The sequence below is a fragment of the Phaethon lepturus genome, unplaced genomic scaffold (genome assembly GCF_000687285.1).
Source record: "Phaethon lepturus isolate BGI_N335 unplaced genomic scaffold, ASM68728v1 scaffold17824, whole genome shotgun sequence".
Taxonomy (NCBI): domain Eukaryota; kingdom Metazoa; phylum Chordata; class Aves; order Phaethontiformes; family Phaethontidae; genus Phaethon; species Phaethon lepturus.
In genome coordinates, this window is record NW_010535795.1 from 145,056 (window position 1) to 165,905 (window position 20,850).

The following is a 20,850-nucleotide window of genomic DNA, read 5'->3' on the forward strand; positions in this document are numbered from 1 at the left end:
TAGTAGTGTGCAGTGTGATGTGAACAGCAAAGCTCAGGACAGAACCCAGGTCTCCCAGACAGCCACTCGTCCGGTCTAAAAGGCCACGTCCCCATGCTGGAAAGACTTTGCCGCAGCATGACATCTCAATTCAGGCAGGTAAAAACTCCCTCTTTCCACAGGGTTTACCTATCACTCACTGAAAAGCAGTAGTAACCTTTCCCAAGAAGTGTCTGTCCTTACACTGGCTGAAACATTTCAGTGAAGCACACCAGGAAGACCTATACGAGTCATATGCAACACAAAGTCATCCTGTGAACAGCAAAATAAAAGTTTCATTCCCGATTGTTTGTGCTGAATGGAAACAGCACGCCAAATTTTGTCGGTGGTTAAGATATACTTAAGGTTTCTGGTTTTCTCCAAACATCTAGACTTTTCTTATTTTCGGCGTGTCTAATTACACATGAACTTCTGTAGCAGAACTTTTTCCTCAGTGGGAGTCCCTCTGCGATCTAGCATGGATTTTCACAAAACTTGTAAGAACTGGTGCCATCAACAAGTCCCTTAGCACATCCGTTTCTGACAAATCTCCATCCAAAGAAGAAAAATTAGTTAATGAACAAAACAACCAACCAGAAAACAAACAAATGACATGAAGAGGCTTCAACCCAAAAACAAGAACCTGAAACTATGATCTACAGTATATGTTTTTCTACTACTATTAATATGGGTGTAACAAGCTCTGTTATTGCAGTTAAGTTTGAGAATTAATAGACAGGTTACACTAACAAAAAATTCTGTATTAGAAGCTCATAAAGAAAAGACACACTAGAGGAAAATCTTCTCTGGACATTACCTGCTTCACACATATACCACAGTTAAGCCTGAGATTTAAGCCTGATGTGACACAGAGGTCTTTCACACAAACTGCTTTGTTACTTTGATAAAAAGAAGCACGCCTAAATTCTATAAGCAGTTCCAGGGGAAAAAAAAAAAGAGCCATGGAAATATCACAGAAAGTTAAAATAAAAAAGTGTGGGAAGCATAATTTTTATATCTTCATACTGTTTTCAATGCAAGGTACTAGAACTTCACAAATATTAAGAAATTCAGCATCAAAACAGAGGTGGGTTTTATATTCTTTCGTCTAATTATTTTCTTTTTATGGATAAGAAAACTAAAAGATGAGGAAGATTACAAGTCATGCTCAAAGCCAAAAAAAAAAAAATTACTATCTGGATAGGCACTCACTCTTCCCACTTCCCACCCTATTAAATCTAAAATTCTCAGCAAGCAGCTGTAGAAGAATACGTCTGTCATACATGCACATATGAGTGTTTGGGCCTCAAAACTGTGGGTGAAATTCAACGTCCTTAAGAGACACTGGAGGAAAATGCATGAGGCAAAAAAACACCTTAACTGCACATGCACAAGAGACAGACTCTATACTGTCTGTCATAATTCAGAGAACAGATCTCCAAATTATTGGAAGAGTACCCTGAAATTGTCAGAAATTAAGAAAAGAATTGTGAACAAAATTCAGCAACCACTTTTATGCCACTTCAAGAATCCACAGTGAAACAGTATTTCTTGCTCTGCCTGAAGTTCTGATTCCCTCTCCACTCTTTCATCACATTCCTCTCAATCTCTATAAGGTTATAAAAGGTACAGAGAAAAGCAGCATGGATGCAACACCTTCCAAGCTAGGAAACAGGTACACAGACTTGATCCTTCAAGGCATAGAAAGAGACAACTAAGTAGGATATGGCAGGGTGCAACAAACATAAATGTCATGAAGAAAACAAACAGAAAATGGCTATATTCTTCACTGTTAGATGCAAGAAAAGCATCTAATTAAACGATAAATAGCAGCTCTAAAACATAGTCAGTCCTTTTTCATATGATGCACAATAGTACTGGGGAAGTGATTACCCAAAATCTCCCTGTCAGTAGCATAAAAAGATTCAAACAGTGATTTGAGACAGTTCGAGAAGGAAGGTTCATTCAGAGCTATTAAACAACATGATCTAAATATATCCTGTAGCTCCGAAGTCCATATGCTACAGACCTTGGGAAGCCTAGGTAAGTATTTCTCCCCCTCTGCTTTCCTGTTAGACTATTCTCTCTCTAAAAACCTGCAACTGGCTCTCAGAGAAATAACCACTGAGCTTGAGGAACCTTTGGTCTGACCTCGAGGAGCTGTTCTCAGGTTGAGAAATTTCATACTGCACACACATGCACATTTACCTCAACAGATCCTGAATTATGCCAGAAAAAAGAAGTTATACCTTATTTTCTCTAATTTACAAGAGCTTGTGTCCAATGTCACAAGCACCAAGGTTTATATTGCACTCAATTAAGCAGATAAACAAGCCCTATTTAAGCCACAAATGACAACAGTAATGAGTTTCTGAATGAAAGATGGAAGGAAAAGCATCTTACTGAGGATCTCCAGCATAACTGAGTTGAGCAGGTCGTATCCCAAAATGGACAATAATGGGGAAAGTAATTACATCAGGATTGAACTGTTCACGATCCAGTTGATCAATACGAACTGAGCTGGGTTTCTGTGAGAAAAAACAAAATATACCTAATTGACTACAGCTCCATTAAAAACTTATTGCCTCTAGCCCATGCTATCCAGGAACCCAAAGCAGCAATATTCCAAGCTTATTAAAATATACATAAAACTAATAATTTATATTATAGTAAGTATTTGGCAATGACAAAGACTGAAACAAAGTTAACTGACTTAGCTCTTGCAGCAAAAAAAGGAAGTCTCTTTATTTTCATTTTACAAGTCAGGAAATTTATAGTTTCATTATTTCTGAGAACTTAAAACAAGCCTGTTTGGTCGAACATCACATCGGAAATAAAATCAGGATTAGTATTCTGGCATCTGAGCTCCCACAAGCCCAAGCAGTTTGCTAAGATCAGGTTATCTCTCTAATTTTAGTTCTGTTCCTCATTTCGCAAAGCAAGTAAAGCCATTATTAGATCCATTCAATCACACTGACTAAACAGCATTAAAAAATCTGTCATGCTACTCTTAGAAAAGGCTCCTAAGTTGATGTGTACAATGAGGAATACAGTCTTGTATAATGAGGATACTTTTGTCCTTTTTACACTTCAAAACAGGAGTTCTTTTTATAGTTAAAAAGAACAGTGTAGACGGAGGCAACTTTCGCTTCACCTCTAAAAACGCAGAAAATGAGGAATTGCACATCCCTGTAGAAGACACACTGCTTACAGAGCTCTTGATCACTTATCTAACATATTTAAAAACTCAGTTGAAGGTGCACAGTTTGTCTCCAAGTAAACATTTTCTCCATTACCTGGCAAGCTGCTTTGTTATGTGCCTGCTTACTCCCCACTTTGCAATCAGCTGGATGAGGACAATATTTTCTGCTTGTCAAAGGTTTCAGAAAAAGTACATTACTTCTAGTAACCTGCATCTCAAAACTTCTAATTTAGCATTGTGAATTTCTCAAAGATGAGTTTCAGAGTTACAGAAACAGCTCCCACCATTCTCTTCACAAAACAATAAAAAGTGTGTCAAGAACAAAGATTTCAGTCTTCAAACCACCTTGGTAGAACTGTTCACAGGAATCATTTTCTGCATGGATAAGCAAAGCCAATTCTATAAATAAAGGTAAGCCTCATCAGCTGGCCACATTTTCAATCTATTCTAGAAAACCAAAAACTCACTTAAAACTTTAACATTCAGATAGAGAAACATTTTCCAAGGTAAAAAAAGCTTATCAACTTCTCTTTGGACATGATGACCGAACATAAAGTTACATCTCCCCAGCCAAAAAAAGAGAAAAAGTAAAAAAAAATTAACTTAGCTCATGCTGCCAGGTTTAAAAAAAAAAAAAAAAAAAAGAGTGTGAGAGAGAGAGAGAGAGAAGAAAAAAGAAGATAAAATGTTTTCCCCATAGCACTTCCAATAAAAAGGGATTAGAACAACAAAATCTAATGAAAAACAGGGGGAGGATTTGTAGCAAGCAGAATGTTGTTCTCTAAACCAGAGCTTAAAGTCCTGAAATTTAAGTTTATCTGGTTTTGTGAGGTTTGTTCTCCCCTCTCTTAACATTAAAAATGAGGAATTTCTCCCATCCCCGTCCCCCTCAAAAAAGCAGCCTTGCTACCCAGCAACTCCTCTGAGAACCAAGGCAGCAAAATGACTTACAAAACATGAAACAATAATTATACCCAATATACCAATTATCATCGATATACCTAAAAAACCCACAGACAATATTTTCCTATTCAAATGTTTCATGTTTTAGACACTTAACTAGAACTAATCTGACCCTCAAAAGTGTGAAAGGGAGAAGAGCTTTCAATACACCCACAGCAGGGTCTGTGTGAAACGCGTGGCCTCGGGATAGCCCAAAACCAGGCTCTTTTCGTACACGCCACTGCCTTTGAGTTTTGCCCCTCAGTTACACAGCTGTTCACCGATGCCTGGTAACAACCAGGACAAAAAGAACTCCTTGTTTAAGACTTAATCTCAACTGTTCCTTCACTGAGGGTTATGAGAGGGGTGTAGCTAGGCTACGCTTTTTCCCTTCAGCGCGGTGAAGAGTAGCTTCCTCTCTGGTGCTGTTTCTGAAGGTTAAATGAACAAAGAGCACCATACAGAAACATCCAGTATAAACTGCACACCAACAGACAGGACGCAAGCAAACTGGATGTTATTCTTCCAGATTTTTATCCCTGTGTTCTTTTAAAAGTGCTGTGACAGGCCGTCTAATAATCACAGCCTTGCTTTTAAAATCTCATCAAAACCAAAGAAATTCTAACAGAACAGAGACCCGTTATCTTTGTTCCCTACTCCAAACCTCATCAATGAAGGCTTTGCTGATATTAGAAGACAGGATAAGATTGCATGCAGATATAGTACAAAAGTATGTTAAAATACATATATACGTGTACTAGTGAGAAAAGCAGCAATATTTTAGAAAGAAAAAGTGAAGTATTAAAGAGGATTAAAATTTGTGAACCTTTAAATCTATTCCAATACGAAGTTTCACTGAACTAATGAAACACCATGAATAAATTAAATTGTTTTAAATAATGCTGAACTATTGTCAGTTGTTTAAGCAAATGGTATTTATATGCCTATCAAAATTTTCTCCCTTCTCCATCATGCATATATACACTTCACTTTTAAAAAAAATAAAATACATATATAAAACCTAGATCTGCTCACAAGAGGAATAATTATTTCTGAAGTGATGTTGTGGAGGAAAGCAGCAAAATAAAATTTAGTGGTTTTACTTTGTTGTGTCAGGTGGATAAAATTGAATCGAACAGCTGTCATTTTCTAAAACAGTTTCACATTGCCTCTGTAACTGAACTGTTTTATCTACTAACGTAAATTGCACAGAAAATACTTTCATACTCTGTTTTTCACTCTCATACTCAATAGAGTATGACGCAATGAACAGAAAAAACCCACAAACTAAGAAGTCATTGCAATCTTCTTGAGAGAAAAAAACATGTTCTAATGATGGCATTGTAACATGACAACGTTTGAAAGTGCTGCAGAATTCTTTTATGCTTACATACCTTGAATGTCCACACACATCTCAAAAAACATTGTCTTGTAGAATGCAAAGTTCGTCAGTAAAAATCACACAAAATCTGAAAATTACCACTCACAAACTGCACTGTCTTGTGCATACAGATATTTACAGTTCAGTGATACAAAGAAGAAACTTACGTGTTCTTTCATGCTAAACAAAAAAAGCAAGTTTTCTGCTAGCTGAAATCAGCATATCTGCAGCAAAACCACTGAAGTTATGTCAGTGTATACCATTCACATGCTGACGACTTGTGCACCAGCATGTACCTTGCATCACAGAAACCACAGGCAACATTAACTTAAACAGTTAAGGCTTTCTAACAATTTGTTATGAGATTCTAGTTTAGCATTCAGTTTTAACCAGCTCGGATAGAAGTTTCCCTAGTGGGAGTTCATGTGTATTCTGTATTTCATGTTCCCACAGATGATCTTATTTTCCTTTTGGTTAGAAAGTTTTAGCCAGAACAAAAACACTCAGAATTAAATCAAGGGAAAAATAAATTATCCTGCCCAAGTTATGATTAGCTTGTAAAGTAGTTTACTAAACGTAATGCTGCCAAACCAAAAAATATGAACTTGAAAAATATACTTAGGAAGTCACCCTGGCTGCAGTTTGGGGACAGGTTTTTCAGTTAGCAAACTAAATTTCCCCTTCAGCATGATACCAAGTCACACTTTTTCTGCAGCAGCTAAGAAGTTGAGCTATGAGCAAAGAAGGAAAATGAAGTCAGAGAAAGAAAGGTACTACAACTGAGAAAGCTGCATGGCATTCTAAAATACTAGGACCAAAAGATGCTTCTACAATGGATATACCACTTTGGGATACTGACCAAACCATGCAAACAGAACCCTGCAGCTTTTAGCGGACATCATCTGTTCTTGTGACCCACATTTCTTATGTGTGAAAGTCAGAAAAATGACCTAAATTCACAGAAACACTGGATTTGAAAGGTGCTATGTTCAGAGAACATATGCTTTAAAATACTAATTGTTCCAAAAATAATAAGGCCATAGGGGTTTCAAGCTTGGCACTGAAAATTAATGGATGCATTCATTAATGTATACAAAATTCCTCAGTGTGAGTGAGAGCAACATAAAAGCAACGTGGAAAAAAACCCATAGGCAGAAACACCTTTTCCATATTCAGGGCAGAATCTGGATAAAGCACTTCAAATAGAGCTAGGGGGTCAAAAGAGGAAGATGAAAGAAAACACCAAATAGTTACTAATTCTCTGGTCCTGCATCAGGGAAAAGAAAATGAGATCATGCCCATAAAGACTGTCTGAGAAAATAAGAAAGCAGAGGAGCAAACTACAGTTTCACATACATAAAATATAGCCATTCCTTTTAAGGCACACATTGAAACAGTGCTCATTTGGAAATCTGCCCTCCAGTAGAGCAGCAGAGGGTGCAATTCTCCCCAGGGTTGCAACAAGTCAGTGGACTCTTTCTATAGGAACCTGCAACTGTCACTGGTCATGTTTTCCCTTTCCAATTCAGCCTGTAGCAAACTCTCTGAAACAAGGCATACCCATGTCATTGGGTTGTTCATAAATCAGAATTATTTGCTCTACCATGCCAGGGCTGATAACGATCATCCCTTTGCATTCTTCTGCATATTTCTGCCATTCCAGTTCTTCCCACTGAAGCATGTTGGCAATCTCCTCTTCAGGCACCAGAGCTTTATTGCATCGTAACAAGTAGAGAAGAATCTGATGCATTGAGAGTACTTCTTTTCCTCCATCTTAAAAACATAAATAAATAAAACACATTTCAGATATAAAGCATAAGCAAAAGAGAAAACATGAAAGACATAGAAGATTTGGATGAAAATGCAAAATGTTTAAGCGACTTGACAAATAAGAAGGTAAATGTCTTACTGATAAATACTGCACATGCGTAAACATTTTGCTAAACTGGAAGCAATAACAGTAATGGTAGCAAGAGTAACAGTTTCATCATACGGTAAAGCTGAAGCTTCTAACTCACCTGAAAAAACTTTAAAATTAGTAGGCAGAACAATCAGTTCCATTGTCCAGTTACATCTTCCTTTTTGCACTTTTATCATTCTTTTTACAATGGTAGTTAGAAAGCCATCAGGAATTTACCCAGCTTTTTTAAAGAACATTCAAAATTTTACAGGATGCTTCTGGATGACTGTAGCAAGTTATCCTTGCATGTTAAACTCATCTGTAGTGCTTACATGCTGTACCTGCAATAATGAAGACTAAAGAGTCTCATGCTGTCTTCTGTCACTAAATGAATCAAGAGCATGTGAAAACTGCTGAACACTTCCAAGACCCCAGAAAACATGCACAGCAAAGGCTGCTTGTAACAAAGGAAGACAGTAGAATAAACGTCTGACTAGCTCCAGTTAGCCAGTTACAGATGTGAAAATGCAAACAGGAAAGATGAGTGACGGACCTGACAGACCACCACTCAGAAGACAAATTTAACATGCCTGCCCATATAAGTAAAGAGTAAAAAGTAAAAAACCATGTTACTACAGTGTTTTAATTTTGACGCACATCTCTCTGACCCCCTCCTTCAACAACAGGGTGTTAATCTGTAGGTATGGAGGCACCTTCACGTTTCATCCCCACAAAGAACAAACACTGATTTCCCTTCCCCAGGGAGCAGGAGCAATCTGATCCTGCCACTGAGTACATTCTCTCTATCATGACACACACAAAAAAAAAAAAAAGGAGAAAAAACAGAAGCAAAGCCTTAGAGCAATATGGAGGATGATGCCACAGCACAAGAACTCTCTCAGGCACACAGAAAACAAACCTCACTGGAAACAGAAAATACTTCTAAATAGCTACAGGAGCAGTTTTTTAAACTTGCAAAGTTGTCCTTCAAGTTAAAGGGAGACTTGGTTTACAAGACTTTTGTCTTTGTCACCAACTAGATTATACTATTACACATGAGGTGCCCCACGTCCAACAATCACTAAAAATAAAGTGTAGCCTTACTCACTGAAGACTGTGCACAGGAAGGGCACAGGTTGCTATAGATAGCTGTGCTAAACTGTAGTTAAGAGACCTGACCTTTCCTGGGTCAGAACATGGGACCTCAGATGTTTTCTTCTAGTCTTTTACTCTCTTAATCATAGAATCTTTGGGTTGACTGGAACCTTTTAAGGTCATCTACTCCAACCCCCCTTCAAGCAGACCACATTGCTCAGAGCCCCATCCAACCTGACCTGGAATGTTTCCAGGGATGGGGCATCTTCCACCTCTTAATGTATTTATCATCCGTGAATAGAATACAGCAACTATTCCACATGCTATGCATCTCTGGCACTCAGTAAACCCAGTATGATTAGCTCAAAGCTCAGAGCTACCCCGAGGCCTGTCTCTAAGTAATCCACATAGAAAAGCTGACATCCCAATCCTCATTTTGTAAACCATGTTAGAAAAATAAGAAGGAAAGAAAAGTAGAGGGGATGGGAAATCAGCAATTCATTTCTATCTTTAAAGAGGCAGTTGGTAGATGTGTGGAGATCTGTTACACCAATATGTCTTCTTTGATTAGACATAGGTAGATAATGTTTTGCAAACATACCAGAAGGAAATAGATTCCCACACTCTGGAAATTAAAAAACTCCAAGGATATCTCAAAAAAATAATCAATGCAAAATGCAAACTTGATTAAAAAAAAATCTGTCATAAAGACACTAAATGGCAACTATATATGCAGAAATATCAGGAAAAAGACAATTTTATAAAGAGTTAGATGGCTGGGAACCTTAAAGATGAAGCACACAGGAATACATATTATAGAGACTTATCTCTCCCTATCAGTAAACAATCCAAAAGCACAGAAAGAGCTGACTTCTAAACTAAAATAAAACAAATCAGAATATAAAAACCCCAAACTAACAGGAAAACACCCTCAAGCTACACAAACCAGGCAGGTCAAACTTGTTCTCATTTTGTGATGAGGTCAAGTTAATCAGCCACATGTGGCTTGATGGCTTATTTTGTAAATTGCTTCAGCAGAACCAAATCAATGTTTGCTAGCAAGCCTCAGAGCTCTGCTTCTGATTGAATAGTGTTGTGTATCCAGGAAGGAAAAACAATTAGAAATATAGTGATCTAGTCATCAGTGCTCTCCACAGTAATGAGCCAAAACTCATTTAGCTACAGCTATAATTAATATCCCAACTAAGTTTCAAAGCCCAGAGCAGAGAGCACCTCGAGGCCACAGCCCTCTTGATGAAGATTGTTCCACTGTTCATCTGCACCCTCAGTCCAGCAGCTGAAACGCATCCTTCTGTCCACACAACCTTTCTGGAGCAATCACTGGCACGACCTCAGCAGGACACATTTTCAATGGAGCCATGACATTGGTATCCACTGAAAGTCTGTCCTAGCATCTTAGGATGTGTTAAATGCCTGTGTAAGCTGTTCACTCAAAATGAGCATAATGCTCCACACTGAAGCTTGTCCTTGGCTGGCAGGTTGGAGTTGAATTGCATTGGAATGGTGTTTTTTGTCTTTCACCGTTTGCTGCAAGGTCTAAGCTTACATTAAGATAAAGAAAGAAACAATCAGAACAACATGTGCTCAGGGGTGCCAATCATGCTGACCCTCAAACCTGCACATCAAGATTTTAAATACAATTACACTGTATCCTGAAGAGCAGAGGGGACATGAAATTCAGTTTCACACGTGAGATTAGGTAATAGCACTCCTCAAACAGCACAGCTCCATCACAGGGCAGGACAAGGATTACCCAACACCGCCTTGAAATCACAACAGAGGCAAAAGCTGGAAGTGAAACTTGGCCTGCCCATCTGAATCCCAGTTCTGAGTAAACCATCCACATTGCCAGCAAGCACTAAAGACTTCAGATGAAAGCACCAGATCTGTATACTGACTGAACCATTTGACTTGCAGTAAGGTTTTTTTGTGTTGGTTTTTTTTGGGTGGTGGTGGTTTTTTGTTTGTTTTTTTATATCTGATTTCCTTAAAGCTACATAATACAAACATTACCTGGAAGAAATCTCACAAATCGTGGCATGAAGTGAAATCTGGGGCAGCAAATAGAATCATTTTCAAGTGAAGGACCTTAAATATGAAAAAAATAAGAAAATTTATGAAAAGCAACATATTTGCAAAAAAAAAGAAAAAAGAAGGCAACCCGGCCACAGATGAAATCAATGAACAGTTATTACATTTGATAGGGCCTACATTTCAATCAGAAAAGTAACAAAATGCACAGCAGAGAGGAACAGAGTATCAACTTCTAGTGAAAGCTTTCACATGGACAATTTCAAAGAAAGCTACACTAACTTAAAAATAAGAAGAGTCTAACAAAAACACAGTAGTTTAAAATAAAACAGTGATACAAAAAAACCTGGTTTATATAATTAATTCACTTAAGCCTTACAGACACAAGCACAAATTTATTAGTCCTTCCCAATTAGTGGGGTGTTTTTTGGCTACAATAACAAAGATACCAAGGAAATTTTCATGGGGCTATTTTGTGGGTTTTTATTTCCTATTTCATCATACAAAGCTTTACATGAAAATAAAAACAAAACCAGTAAGTACTCGGTGGTACTACCAGAACCAGTGATATGAAAGACAACATTGACATTAGAATACATTTAGTATCAAACCAAAGAAGGCTACACAAAAATGTATCAAACCTGTATGCTCCTCTGTTTAACTGCAATAAGTTCAGAGTTCATCTCCATAGACAGTCAAGACACCAAAACACACCTACAGATTCTGAAATGAAATTCCTTTGATATTCTCAGTTTTCTTTTAGACCAAGGGAAAGATCATCCCTGAAATCCTCCTTTGTCACAGTCTCCACAGAAACATATATTTTCATGTTGTCGTGTCAAAAACATTCAGATATAATAATATGTTATCCTTCTACGGCTGTCTGTATGACACTGCTTTGTAAGGTGACTGTAGAGAACTACTATGTGAGTAACTTCTTTGTTAGCTTGTAAAAACAGAGAGAATAGTTTACCAGACACCTTGGCTTTCAAAATACCATGCACACTATACTGTGCAATATTAAACATACAATATATTTATTGTTTGATTAAAAGGAACATTTGATTAAAAGGAAAATGCAAGTTTGTGCATTTTAATTGCTATAGCCCACACTAATAAACTCTAATATATTTCATCTTCTTGAAGAACAAAGTGGAATTTTGTTCCTCTCATGTAAAACAGAATTTGACTTTGCTCTTTTGAGGTCCCTCTCCACTTTTTTCTTTTTAAACCAAAGAACGTAACAAAACAGAGTCCTATTTACAAAAGCTGCAATTAATTGGGTTTTGTGTATGGTTTTTTTTTTTCCCCTAAATAAAAGTTACCTTTAAGATTCCAGTCATAGAGCTCCAAAATATCTTTGAATAGATATGAAGAGAACAGCTCAAGACCTCTCACACAAAAATTCTGGGGAAAGAAAAAAATAAACCAGGATTATAATTATGTAATACTCTAATATAAATAATGCCACTCACATATAGTTAAATAAAACAATGAAAAACCCAGTGCCTTCATATTTGCCAAGTGCTAGACACTGGGCTTTGGAAACAGCATTGATATATCTACAATCATCTACTGTAACATAGCGAAGGGGTCTCTTCAGAAAGCATTGTTAAGAAAGCATTATAATGAAGACTCTTTATTCAATGTTCAAAACAATATTATAGGCAGAAATTATGAATCTGTTCTAATTTGCCATGCTTTAAAACCCTTTCCCCTGAGTAAGCTGAGATGATGACATATTTCTGAGAAGGATCTTTTTCATAATTCACTTTGTCCTGCACGCTCATATTAAAAGTTTATAAATCACCATCTGTGGTATCATTATCACTTCCATAGCAACATATCAGCACAACACAAATTGAGGAATTATGACCTCAAGAGCCAACAGGAAAGGAGAGAAGAAAAAAGAAAAAAAAAAAGAAAAACAAAGAAAAAGAACGAGATTCTTCTCATCAAGTGGGGAAGCAATCCCTCCAAAGCAAAGAGTTTTCATTCAGAAATGAAAGAACTTAAAAAGCTTTCCTAAACAAAGTCAGGCCAGGTTGATATAAACTGTACATGTATGATGCTGGCAATAAATTTCTAACCCAACACCATAGTCTCTTTCGCAATAAAGCATTAGTAAAGATGGTCTGCAAATAATGCTGTAGCCGATTGCTGTAGCCATTTGACCAGGAGTCCAAAAAAATGTCCAATCCTTACTTTGCTTGGTGGCCATTTGTTGTTTTAAAACAAGATTTGGAGACAACACAGCAGATTCACTAACAAGAAATTAATTGCTTTGATCACATTAATCTTGCTGAGGAATTTCAAGGCTCTTGCATATATTTACATGCTGTTGAGCAACAAAAAAGAGAGGTAAGTAGACAGAAAAATGTAAATATATCACGAAATTAAACACTGATCCTATCTTTGTAGTTAATATGCAGGGGTGTTTTTGCACCTACACATGCTGTTCCACTGCAGCAACTTACTTCATAAACTGGCTTCACTAGGGATCAATTTGTAATAAAAAAACCAAAAACCAGATTATGAACTGAATGTGCTTTGTTTGTATCCACAGGAAATTTGTTTTGGCAACAGCTTGTATTAAATACTGATAAGCAATCTTCAGAGCTTCAAACACATGATTAAGTTTCAGCTCTGCCATTGCTTATGTGGTCCTGGCAAACAAGTACCTCCATATGCCTTATTTTTGTCATCCGTAAGAGAAGGATAATGCATAACTCAGCTCACAGATAAGAGTACCTGACATACATTGTATACAATTTAAAATGAAAAGAAGCTATGGACATAAGCACTTCCTACTATTTGATTTTAATATATGATAGCCTAAGTAGATGGATTTATGCTCACACCTGTGAGTGCAAGGTCCTTTTCAGCCATTCATTCAGAACACAGCCTGTCTCTTAGAGACTTCCTAAGATGGGATTTGGAAGAGTTTAATCCATTAAGTATATCAACAACTCATAACCCACTCTGACTTTTTGACTAATTATCCTTCTTACCTCAGGCATCATCTCCTCAATGAAATGAATTGTATAGTCAATGTTAAATCTGATTACTTTACATAGAGGAATCTGGAAGGAAAATAGAAATTCAGCATGAAAAACTATACAGCATCAAATGTATAGTTAATACAATTTTGTATGCAAAGGTATTACTGTCTGCTGAAAAGGGCACTTACTAAAACAGCTGCTCTGGGGGATCATGCAAAGACAGGAACACAAGCACATGCAAGAGAAGTAACAATTCTAACCTTCACCTCTGTAATAACATGGGGCTGACAGGAGTAATGGTAAAGGAAGATTAAATAATGCCATCTACTGGAGATGAAATTTTGTTTAGAAGAAAAAGCAAAGCTCAGTAAACGTGTATCTTGTCTCACTTGTATATTTGGAAATGAATTTATTGTTGGTGACACAACATGCCAGACTGATACAGTGACCTAAAGGCAAGGTGTTTTTAGCACAGTGCCAATTCTGTTAGCTATACTGTCTTAAAATATGGCTTTAAGTCATAGCAACACAACGTAAGAACTTCAGGATAAATTTACAAGTTTACACTGATTTCATCCAATAAATATTCTCAGAAGTTCACGCAACTAAGCAGCAAGACAAACATCTAATTCCTTTTTTTCACCTTGAAAAAAGGTTCCTTTGTTTGTGAAACTCATGGACTGCTAAACGTGTGTTTTTTTAAATGGGATTTTTTAAAGCAAAAAAGCTAAACTTCTAAGACTACAGAAATGCCTAATCCTACCCTACACATCTACAGCTCTTAGCAAGTTTTACTGTTTACTGGCCTTGGAAGCATAAAAGAATTTTAGAACAATTCAATGGTCTATGAAAGCAAGACAACCCAAGGTTATTTTGCATTGATAAGCACACAAATAAATACCTGAACGGTGCTAGGGTTGCACTGAAATCAATGGGACTTAGCAGAGGTGCAATATTTTGCTTGCATCTTCTTGCAGCCCACTGTCAAACATTTGAGTATTTTGTCTACAAAAATCTGTTGCTATCTGAGTGATAGACTAAGGAGCTACATCAAACAATGAAAAAAAAAATTTCATTGCCTACAATTTGATACAATATTAAATGTGAATACAAAAAAACCCCAAACCTTGTAAGTCAAATGTCCCATTTAGAATCTGAGGAGAGGAAAACCCGTCATATCTAAATCAGCAAGGCTTTTTTTTAAAATAAATAAAAATACAGGGAGTGTTTGCTTACTTTGTAACACAGAAGTTCAATCAGGAATGAATATTCTGATTCAGAAACTCAGTAGTCTGGGATATTTTAATTTGTACTGAATAGAAAGTGAACGCCTTAGAGAAGTGACTCCAACCAAAATCTCCATGAATTAGAGTTTCACGTACACAAGCAAATACGTAGCAAAGGAACACGTGGTTGGTACTACAGGAGTGTTTTGATAGTTGTATTAAGAAAATTATAATTTCTCTTATGACTGTACTAACCATGATCCCTAATATCTGACCTGCTCAATTATTACTGAATAATAGTAATAACAGTAATAAGATTTCTAACAGTGTGCAAAACTAAGACTTCAAATTACAGAAATTTGGTCCATTGAAAGATGTTGGTGTTCATATCTCTATTTTTGCTACCCTTCGCCACCTCCCGTTTATCAAATATATTACAAAAGGTGTCTCAAACAGCAGTTTTTATGTTGCAAAAAATCATCTCAAGACAGCAAGAGAGTCCTTCCAAAGGGCTTTGTGCCTGTTTGTAACAGGAACTGACAATACAGTGTTGCTTTCTGTTCAACTCTGTGAAAAAATAATCAGTACTGGTGGATGAAAAGCTGTATACATAAGCAGGCAATGTGCACCCGCAGCCCAGAAGGTCAATGGTATCCTGGGCTCTATCAAAAGCAGCGTGGCCAGCAGGTCGAGGGAGGGGATTCTGCCCCTCTGCTCCGCTCTAGTAAGACCCCACCTGGAGTCCTGCATCCAGCTCTGGAGCCCTCAGCACAGGGAAGACATGGACCTGTTGGAACGGGTCCAGAGGAGGGCCACCAAAATGATCAGAGGGATGGAACACCTCTTCTCTGAGGACAGGCTGAGACAGTTGGGGTTGCTCAGTCTGGAGAAGAGAAGGCTCCAGGGAGACCTTACTGCAGCCTTTCAGTACTTAAAGGGGGCTTATAAGAAAGATGGGGACAGACTATTTAGCAGGGTCTATAGTGACAGAACAAAGGGTAATGGTTTTAAACTAAAGGAGCGCAGATACAGACTAGATGTAAGAGATTTTTGACAAGAAGGGTGGTGAAACACTGGCACAGGTTGCCCAGAGAGGGGTTAGATGCCCCATTCCTGGAAACATTCCAGGTCAGGTTGGACAGGGCTCTGAGCAACCCGATCTAGTTGAAGATGTCCCTGCTCATTGCAGGGGGATTGGACTAGATGACCTTTAAAGGTTCCTCCCAAGCTAAGGATTCTATGATTCTATGATTTGCTGCTGATCACTTCTCCCATTTGGAATGAGAAAAAACATATGCACTTTACAGTAAGAGTAAGTTCAATGTCTTCACTAACTACTGATGTTGGACAAGAAGAGTTTTCCTTGTTCTCTATATACAAAAAGATTTCAATAACTCTCTGACTTCCTGACATGCAGCAGACACAAAAATTACAAAGACAAGGTGGTCTCGTTATCCTTTCAATGGGAGTAAAACAAAACTGTTCCTGTTGGAACTCAGCTTATATTGGAAAAGTAGGGCAGTCAGGTACCAGTCGTGTCCTTTTCTTGTTATATTTGCTTTCAAAACATAAAATGAATTGCCTTTAAATACCTGTAACTTGTAATAAAAATCATAACTTGCCTAGTGTCTGAAGAGCTGAACAGATGTTAGAAAGTAGTGAATAAGTCTAGGTAAGTTTTTAGAAGAGAGAAATCCCTTTAGAGTGGATCTCTGAAAAAAGTCCATTTGTCACTTCAAGGGAAAAACTTTTTTTGTTATTGTTGCTTTTTTTTTTTAAACTTTTCCAACTTAACAATCCTCCTCATCCAATTTAAATCCAATTAACACTTTTAACAAGTTATTCCATGGCTTATTTCACTTCCAAACTGTGAAACATGTCAAAACATTACTTTGATGCACACCACAGTCTCAGTCACAGTTTGAAGACAATGCTTACCACAATTAGTCAAGACAAAACCTGAAATTCATTCGCACAAATGTCTTCTCCCTGTCCTCAACACTGGCAAGATGTTTGTAACATACATGTGTCATTGTTTTAGACAAGTTCTACTTCAGGACAGAAACAGTTTACCTTCCAAACAAATCCTATGTAGGCAGTAATGAACATACTTACGTTTGTTAGTGGGGCATGTGCAAACATTGAGAACCCTTCAAAGATATATTCATGGTCATCATACTCAATAACAGTAGGTCTATCTGTCTAAAAAAAGCAAACAAAACCACCGTGGAATAAGCAAGAAGTACTATTTCCATCACTGAAAACAAAATTAGAGTCTTAGTTCGAATTATTTATAAAGTACTTACTAAGAAGTTTGTGGGAGGCGAGACAGTAATTCGATAGTGGTATAGTCTTCCAGCATTGTTGGTCATGGGGCGACATGGTTTAATGGGCTTAAAGAAAGAGATAAGTACAATTATGCTCAGAGTCAAGGCAAATTTAGATTAAAAGAGAGAATAAAGCATTTCTAATAGCCACGAAATATGTACTAGGAAAAATTAAATAAAAGCAGGTAGTCATAATCAAGCATTCTGTGAAGAGGGAAAGTGTTGCTTTATCTACATTTTCACTTTCAGAAATATTTTTAAAGCTATTCAAAAGGAAAAAAAGAGGAAAAACATTGCTGTAATTTCTTCATTTTCAATTTGACTCTCCATCTTTCTTACACACAGCAGTTAGTCATTTAGGTACCAGACTAATTTCCTCTTCTATGTAAATTTGTTTCATGAAACTGATTTTAAAAGCTCACAAAAAGGAATGTGGACCTCACATGAGAAGATCTCAAAGTATATTATCAAGATAGACAGATATCAGCTCATCTGCTTGGGGCAAATCTGGGACCTGAAGAGAAGGGGTTAGTCTATCACCACAGAGGCAGCCCTAGTAACCCTGCTCTATCCGCCAGGTTGTAATGCCTGCGGGCGAGATCCAAAGGCAGTCAGCCCTCCGTGCACTCTGATGCAACACCAAACGCCTGGGATTCATGTTTTCTTCCAGCTTGTTCTGAAGAAGCCCAGCTTAAGACCTAAAACTCCTCAGCAGTCAGAAAAAAAAAAGTTTCTCATATGTCCTACATCCAGTTTGCTGCAGTTCAGAGGCTGCCACCAGCCTGTTCAGAATACATCTGTCTGCATGTTAAAAAAAAAAAAAAAAAAAAAAAAATCACTGCAGCCCATCCAATAGGTAGGGTAATTACTCTGCCTGTTCAGCCCCAAATTAAGCTTCTTACTGCTGCAACAAGATAGTTACAAACCAGATAGTTTAAAGCTAGGCAGGTTTATCTACAGGACACTGTAAAAACGAGTAAATCCTAAGAGATTTTCTGAAACCTCAAATTGCCAGCTGGCCTTGCTCCAGGGAGCAGCTGCCTTCATGCAGCAAGTTTTACATACCAGTTTTCTTCTGCTAAAATTTTCTCCCTCTTTCTCTGCAAGGAAAGCACTAGAGACAACGAGGGGAGGAACTGATCCTGAACTGGGGTGATTTATGGCAAGCTTCATACCAAAGCCATTTTTCTGAAATGGAATAACTCACAAAAACATTCATAAATCCTTAACAGCACAGAGATAAAAGAATGTTTCAGTAAATACATGTAAATCATGTATTGAAAAATGAAATTATTCAACAAAAATTACAAATGTAAATTGTAAAACCTACATATTAACATTCTCAAATTCTTTTACAATAACAGTTTTTTAGAATGAAAAAGCTTGAGGTGGTCCAACTTCTGTTGGATCAGAAACAATACTGATCACGAAGCATGTTCTGTACAGATGAGTATTTCTAAGGAAAATAACCAATGACTATTTCAAGAACATTTTTCAAAAGAAAGGCACTACCATTCTAAACTGTGTTTCAGGAAGCTGATGGAGTAATTTTTTCTAATCACACATTCATAAAGAACTTAATAAACTGTTTGACAGTTTGCAGTGTACACATGCTCTACTGCTAAGGCAAGAACACCTCCTGACAAGCTTCCTGCTCATGTCAGCAGCAGAATTACTGATTTACTTACTTGTGAAGTAGTCCCTTCACAACGAGGGCCCTCATAACATACTCATCCACTTGAAAATGCTAGATCTTTGACCACAAGTTCTTTTTATTAATGTTTGTGAAAAAAAAGTTTTCCGTAGTTTTCAGCTGGATTTTATTACCAGTATTGCATTTTAAATCTGAGGTTACATAACTAAGTGATTTAACATTGCACAGAAGTTTTTACTCAGCCTGTAAATCATGGGAAAAAAACCTCAAATCAACCCAAGTATGAGTTTGCAGCAGCAAGTTTGTATTCATAATTGCAATTCTTAGAATTACTTACCTCTTCGCCAGGATAAATGCCATGTCTTATTCCCGTTCGTCGGGCTTTAGCACTGCACTTGCACAAAGGTCCATCATTCATCTGTCAAAAACAAAATAGGATTCTGTTTTTGTTGAAAAATGGTTTTGGAAAAGTATATTGGTTTTAATGCTCAGAGTGCTGATGCTTCTAAAAGCCTGTCATGCTTAGATTAAGTGGATGTTCTTAAGCCAATAAAACTGAAAACAGTATAGACTAATGCAAGAAAACTGCACAACAGCATTAGAACTTCAGAAGCACAAGATGGAAAAACGCCCTCAGCAGAATTGTGCCACTCTACTATCATATACATCTTTTCCATTTCTTACACATACAAACTCCATACTGTCTGCCTAAAATGAAATTCAGGCGATAAACATGCACATGCCAATATTTACATGCTGACATCTCCACGTTCAAACAGTTCCACTCAGTTCACTGACTGAAATCCTATCCCCGATTAACCCCTCTGCCATGCGGCAAGGCACATACCCGAAGTATGCAAAGCAGACCATCTGAAGATTTTAACTTGGTACTTCAAAGAACTAATGGGAACACTTCAAATCCATCCCGTGAACAGATGAGTTACTGCAGCCTTTCAAATACTTAAAGGGGACTTATAAGAAAGATGGGGACAGACATTTTAGCAGGGCCTGTAGTGATAGGACAAAGGGCAATGGTTTTAAACTAAAAGAGCGCAGATACAGACTAGATATAACAATAAGAGATTTTTGACAATGAGGGTCAAAACAGTGAGTGGTGAAACACTGGCACAGGTTGCCCAGAGAGGCGGTAGATGTCCTATCCCTGGAAACATTCAAGGTCAGGTTGGACGGGGCTCTAGTTGGGGGCTCTAGACCTGATCTAATTGAAGATGTCCCTGCTCATGGCAGGGGGATTGGGCTAGGTGACCTTTAAAGGTCCCTTCCAAGCTAAGGATTCTATGATTCACCATACAATACATAAAATGTGAAGATACCTCAGGAAGCAAGAACCACCAAACCACTGTTCATGTAGTCTTCAGACAGTTGGGAGAGGAACACAGCTTTTTAGTTTTGATGTTAATACTCTCGAATGTTCATCTCAGTTAAATTTCTTCAGACTGCCACAGTGCATACATGCAAAGGAACATAAGAAGTAGGGAACTTCCCTACTCCTTTGGAAACTCAGTCATGCAATCTTAACAGAGTGACATGATGGCTTTTTGTTCACACTTTTTTTCCACAAACTGAGACCCCTGAGGGCAGTACAGGCTCAATGAAACTGAATCATACTTATAGGTAAAAGCATACTTCCTCACTTTGCAGCTTACACAGCCACAAAACAGAAGAGTTAAAAAATGCAGTCACCAGCAAATTGCTCGTCACCCTCCAAAAAATAAGGGCCTACTGAGGCTATTAAAATAATAATCACTTATTTTTGAAAATCTTACCCTTTAACTCTTAGAACTGTTCAGCTCTAACATTGCCTCTGTTACATTAAATACAGAGACCAAAACTACAGATACTTCACATCTCCCTCAAAGCCCATGACTTGAGAAGCAAGTCCGATACATGTCTATCTTGTCCCTAATGACACAGCTCATGGAAAAAAAAAATGTAGAAAAGCAATCGCAAAGTGATGATAAAATGATGCTGAAAGATCACAATTTTAAATAAACTAAGGCAACAGCTTCTAACTTTCTCTGAACAACAGG

The 20,850-nt window shown here is 37.5% G+C and overlaps 1 protein-coding gene across 1 annotated transcript in view; it reads right to left on the reverse strand.

Annotated features, from left to right (window-relative positions):
• Positions 1-20,850, reverse strand: part of DROSHA (drosha, ribonuclease type III) — a 71,693-nt gene that overhangs the window by 38,962 nt on the left and 11,881 nt on the right. Inside the window, exons 7-14 of the mRNA XM_010285982.1 lie at positions 19,137-19,217; positions 17,125-17,211; positions 16,934-17,020; positions 13,602-13,673; positions 11,916-11,997; positions 10,573-10,647; positions 7,147-7,316; positions 2,422-2,546 (exon numbers count right to left, since the gene is read on the reverse strand). Coding sequence (XP_010284284.1) covers positions 2,422-2,546; positions 7,147-7,316; positions 10,573-10,647; positions 11,916-11,997; positions 13,602-13,673; positions 16,934-17,020; positions 17,125-17,211; positions 19,137-19,217 — 779 coding nt within the window. The remainder of the gene's footprint in view (positions 1-2,421; positions 2,547-7,146; positions 7,317-10,572; positions 10,648-11,915; positions 11,998-13,601; positions 13,674-16,933; positions 17,021-17,124; positions 17,212-19,136; positions 19,218-20,850) is intronic.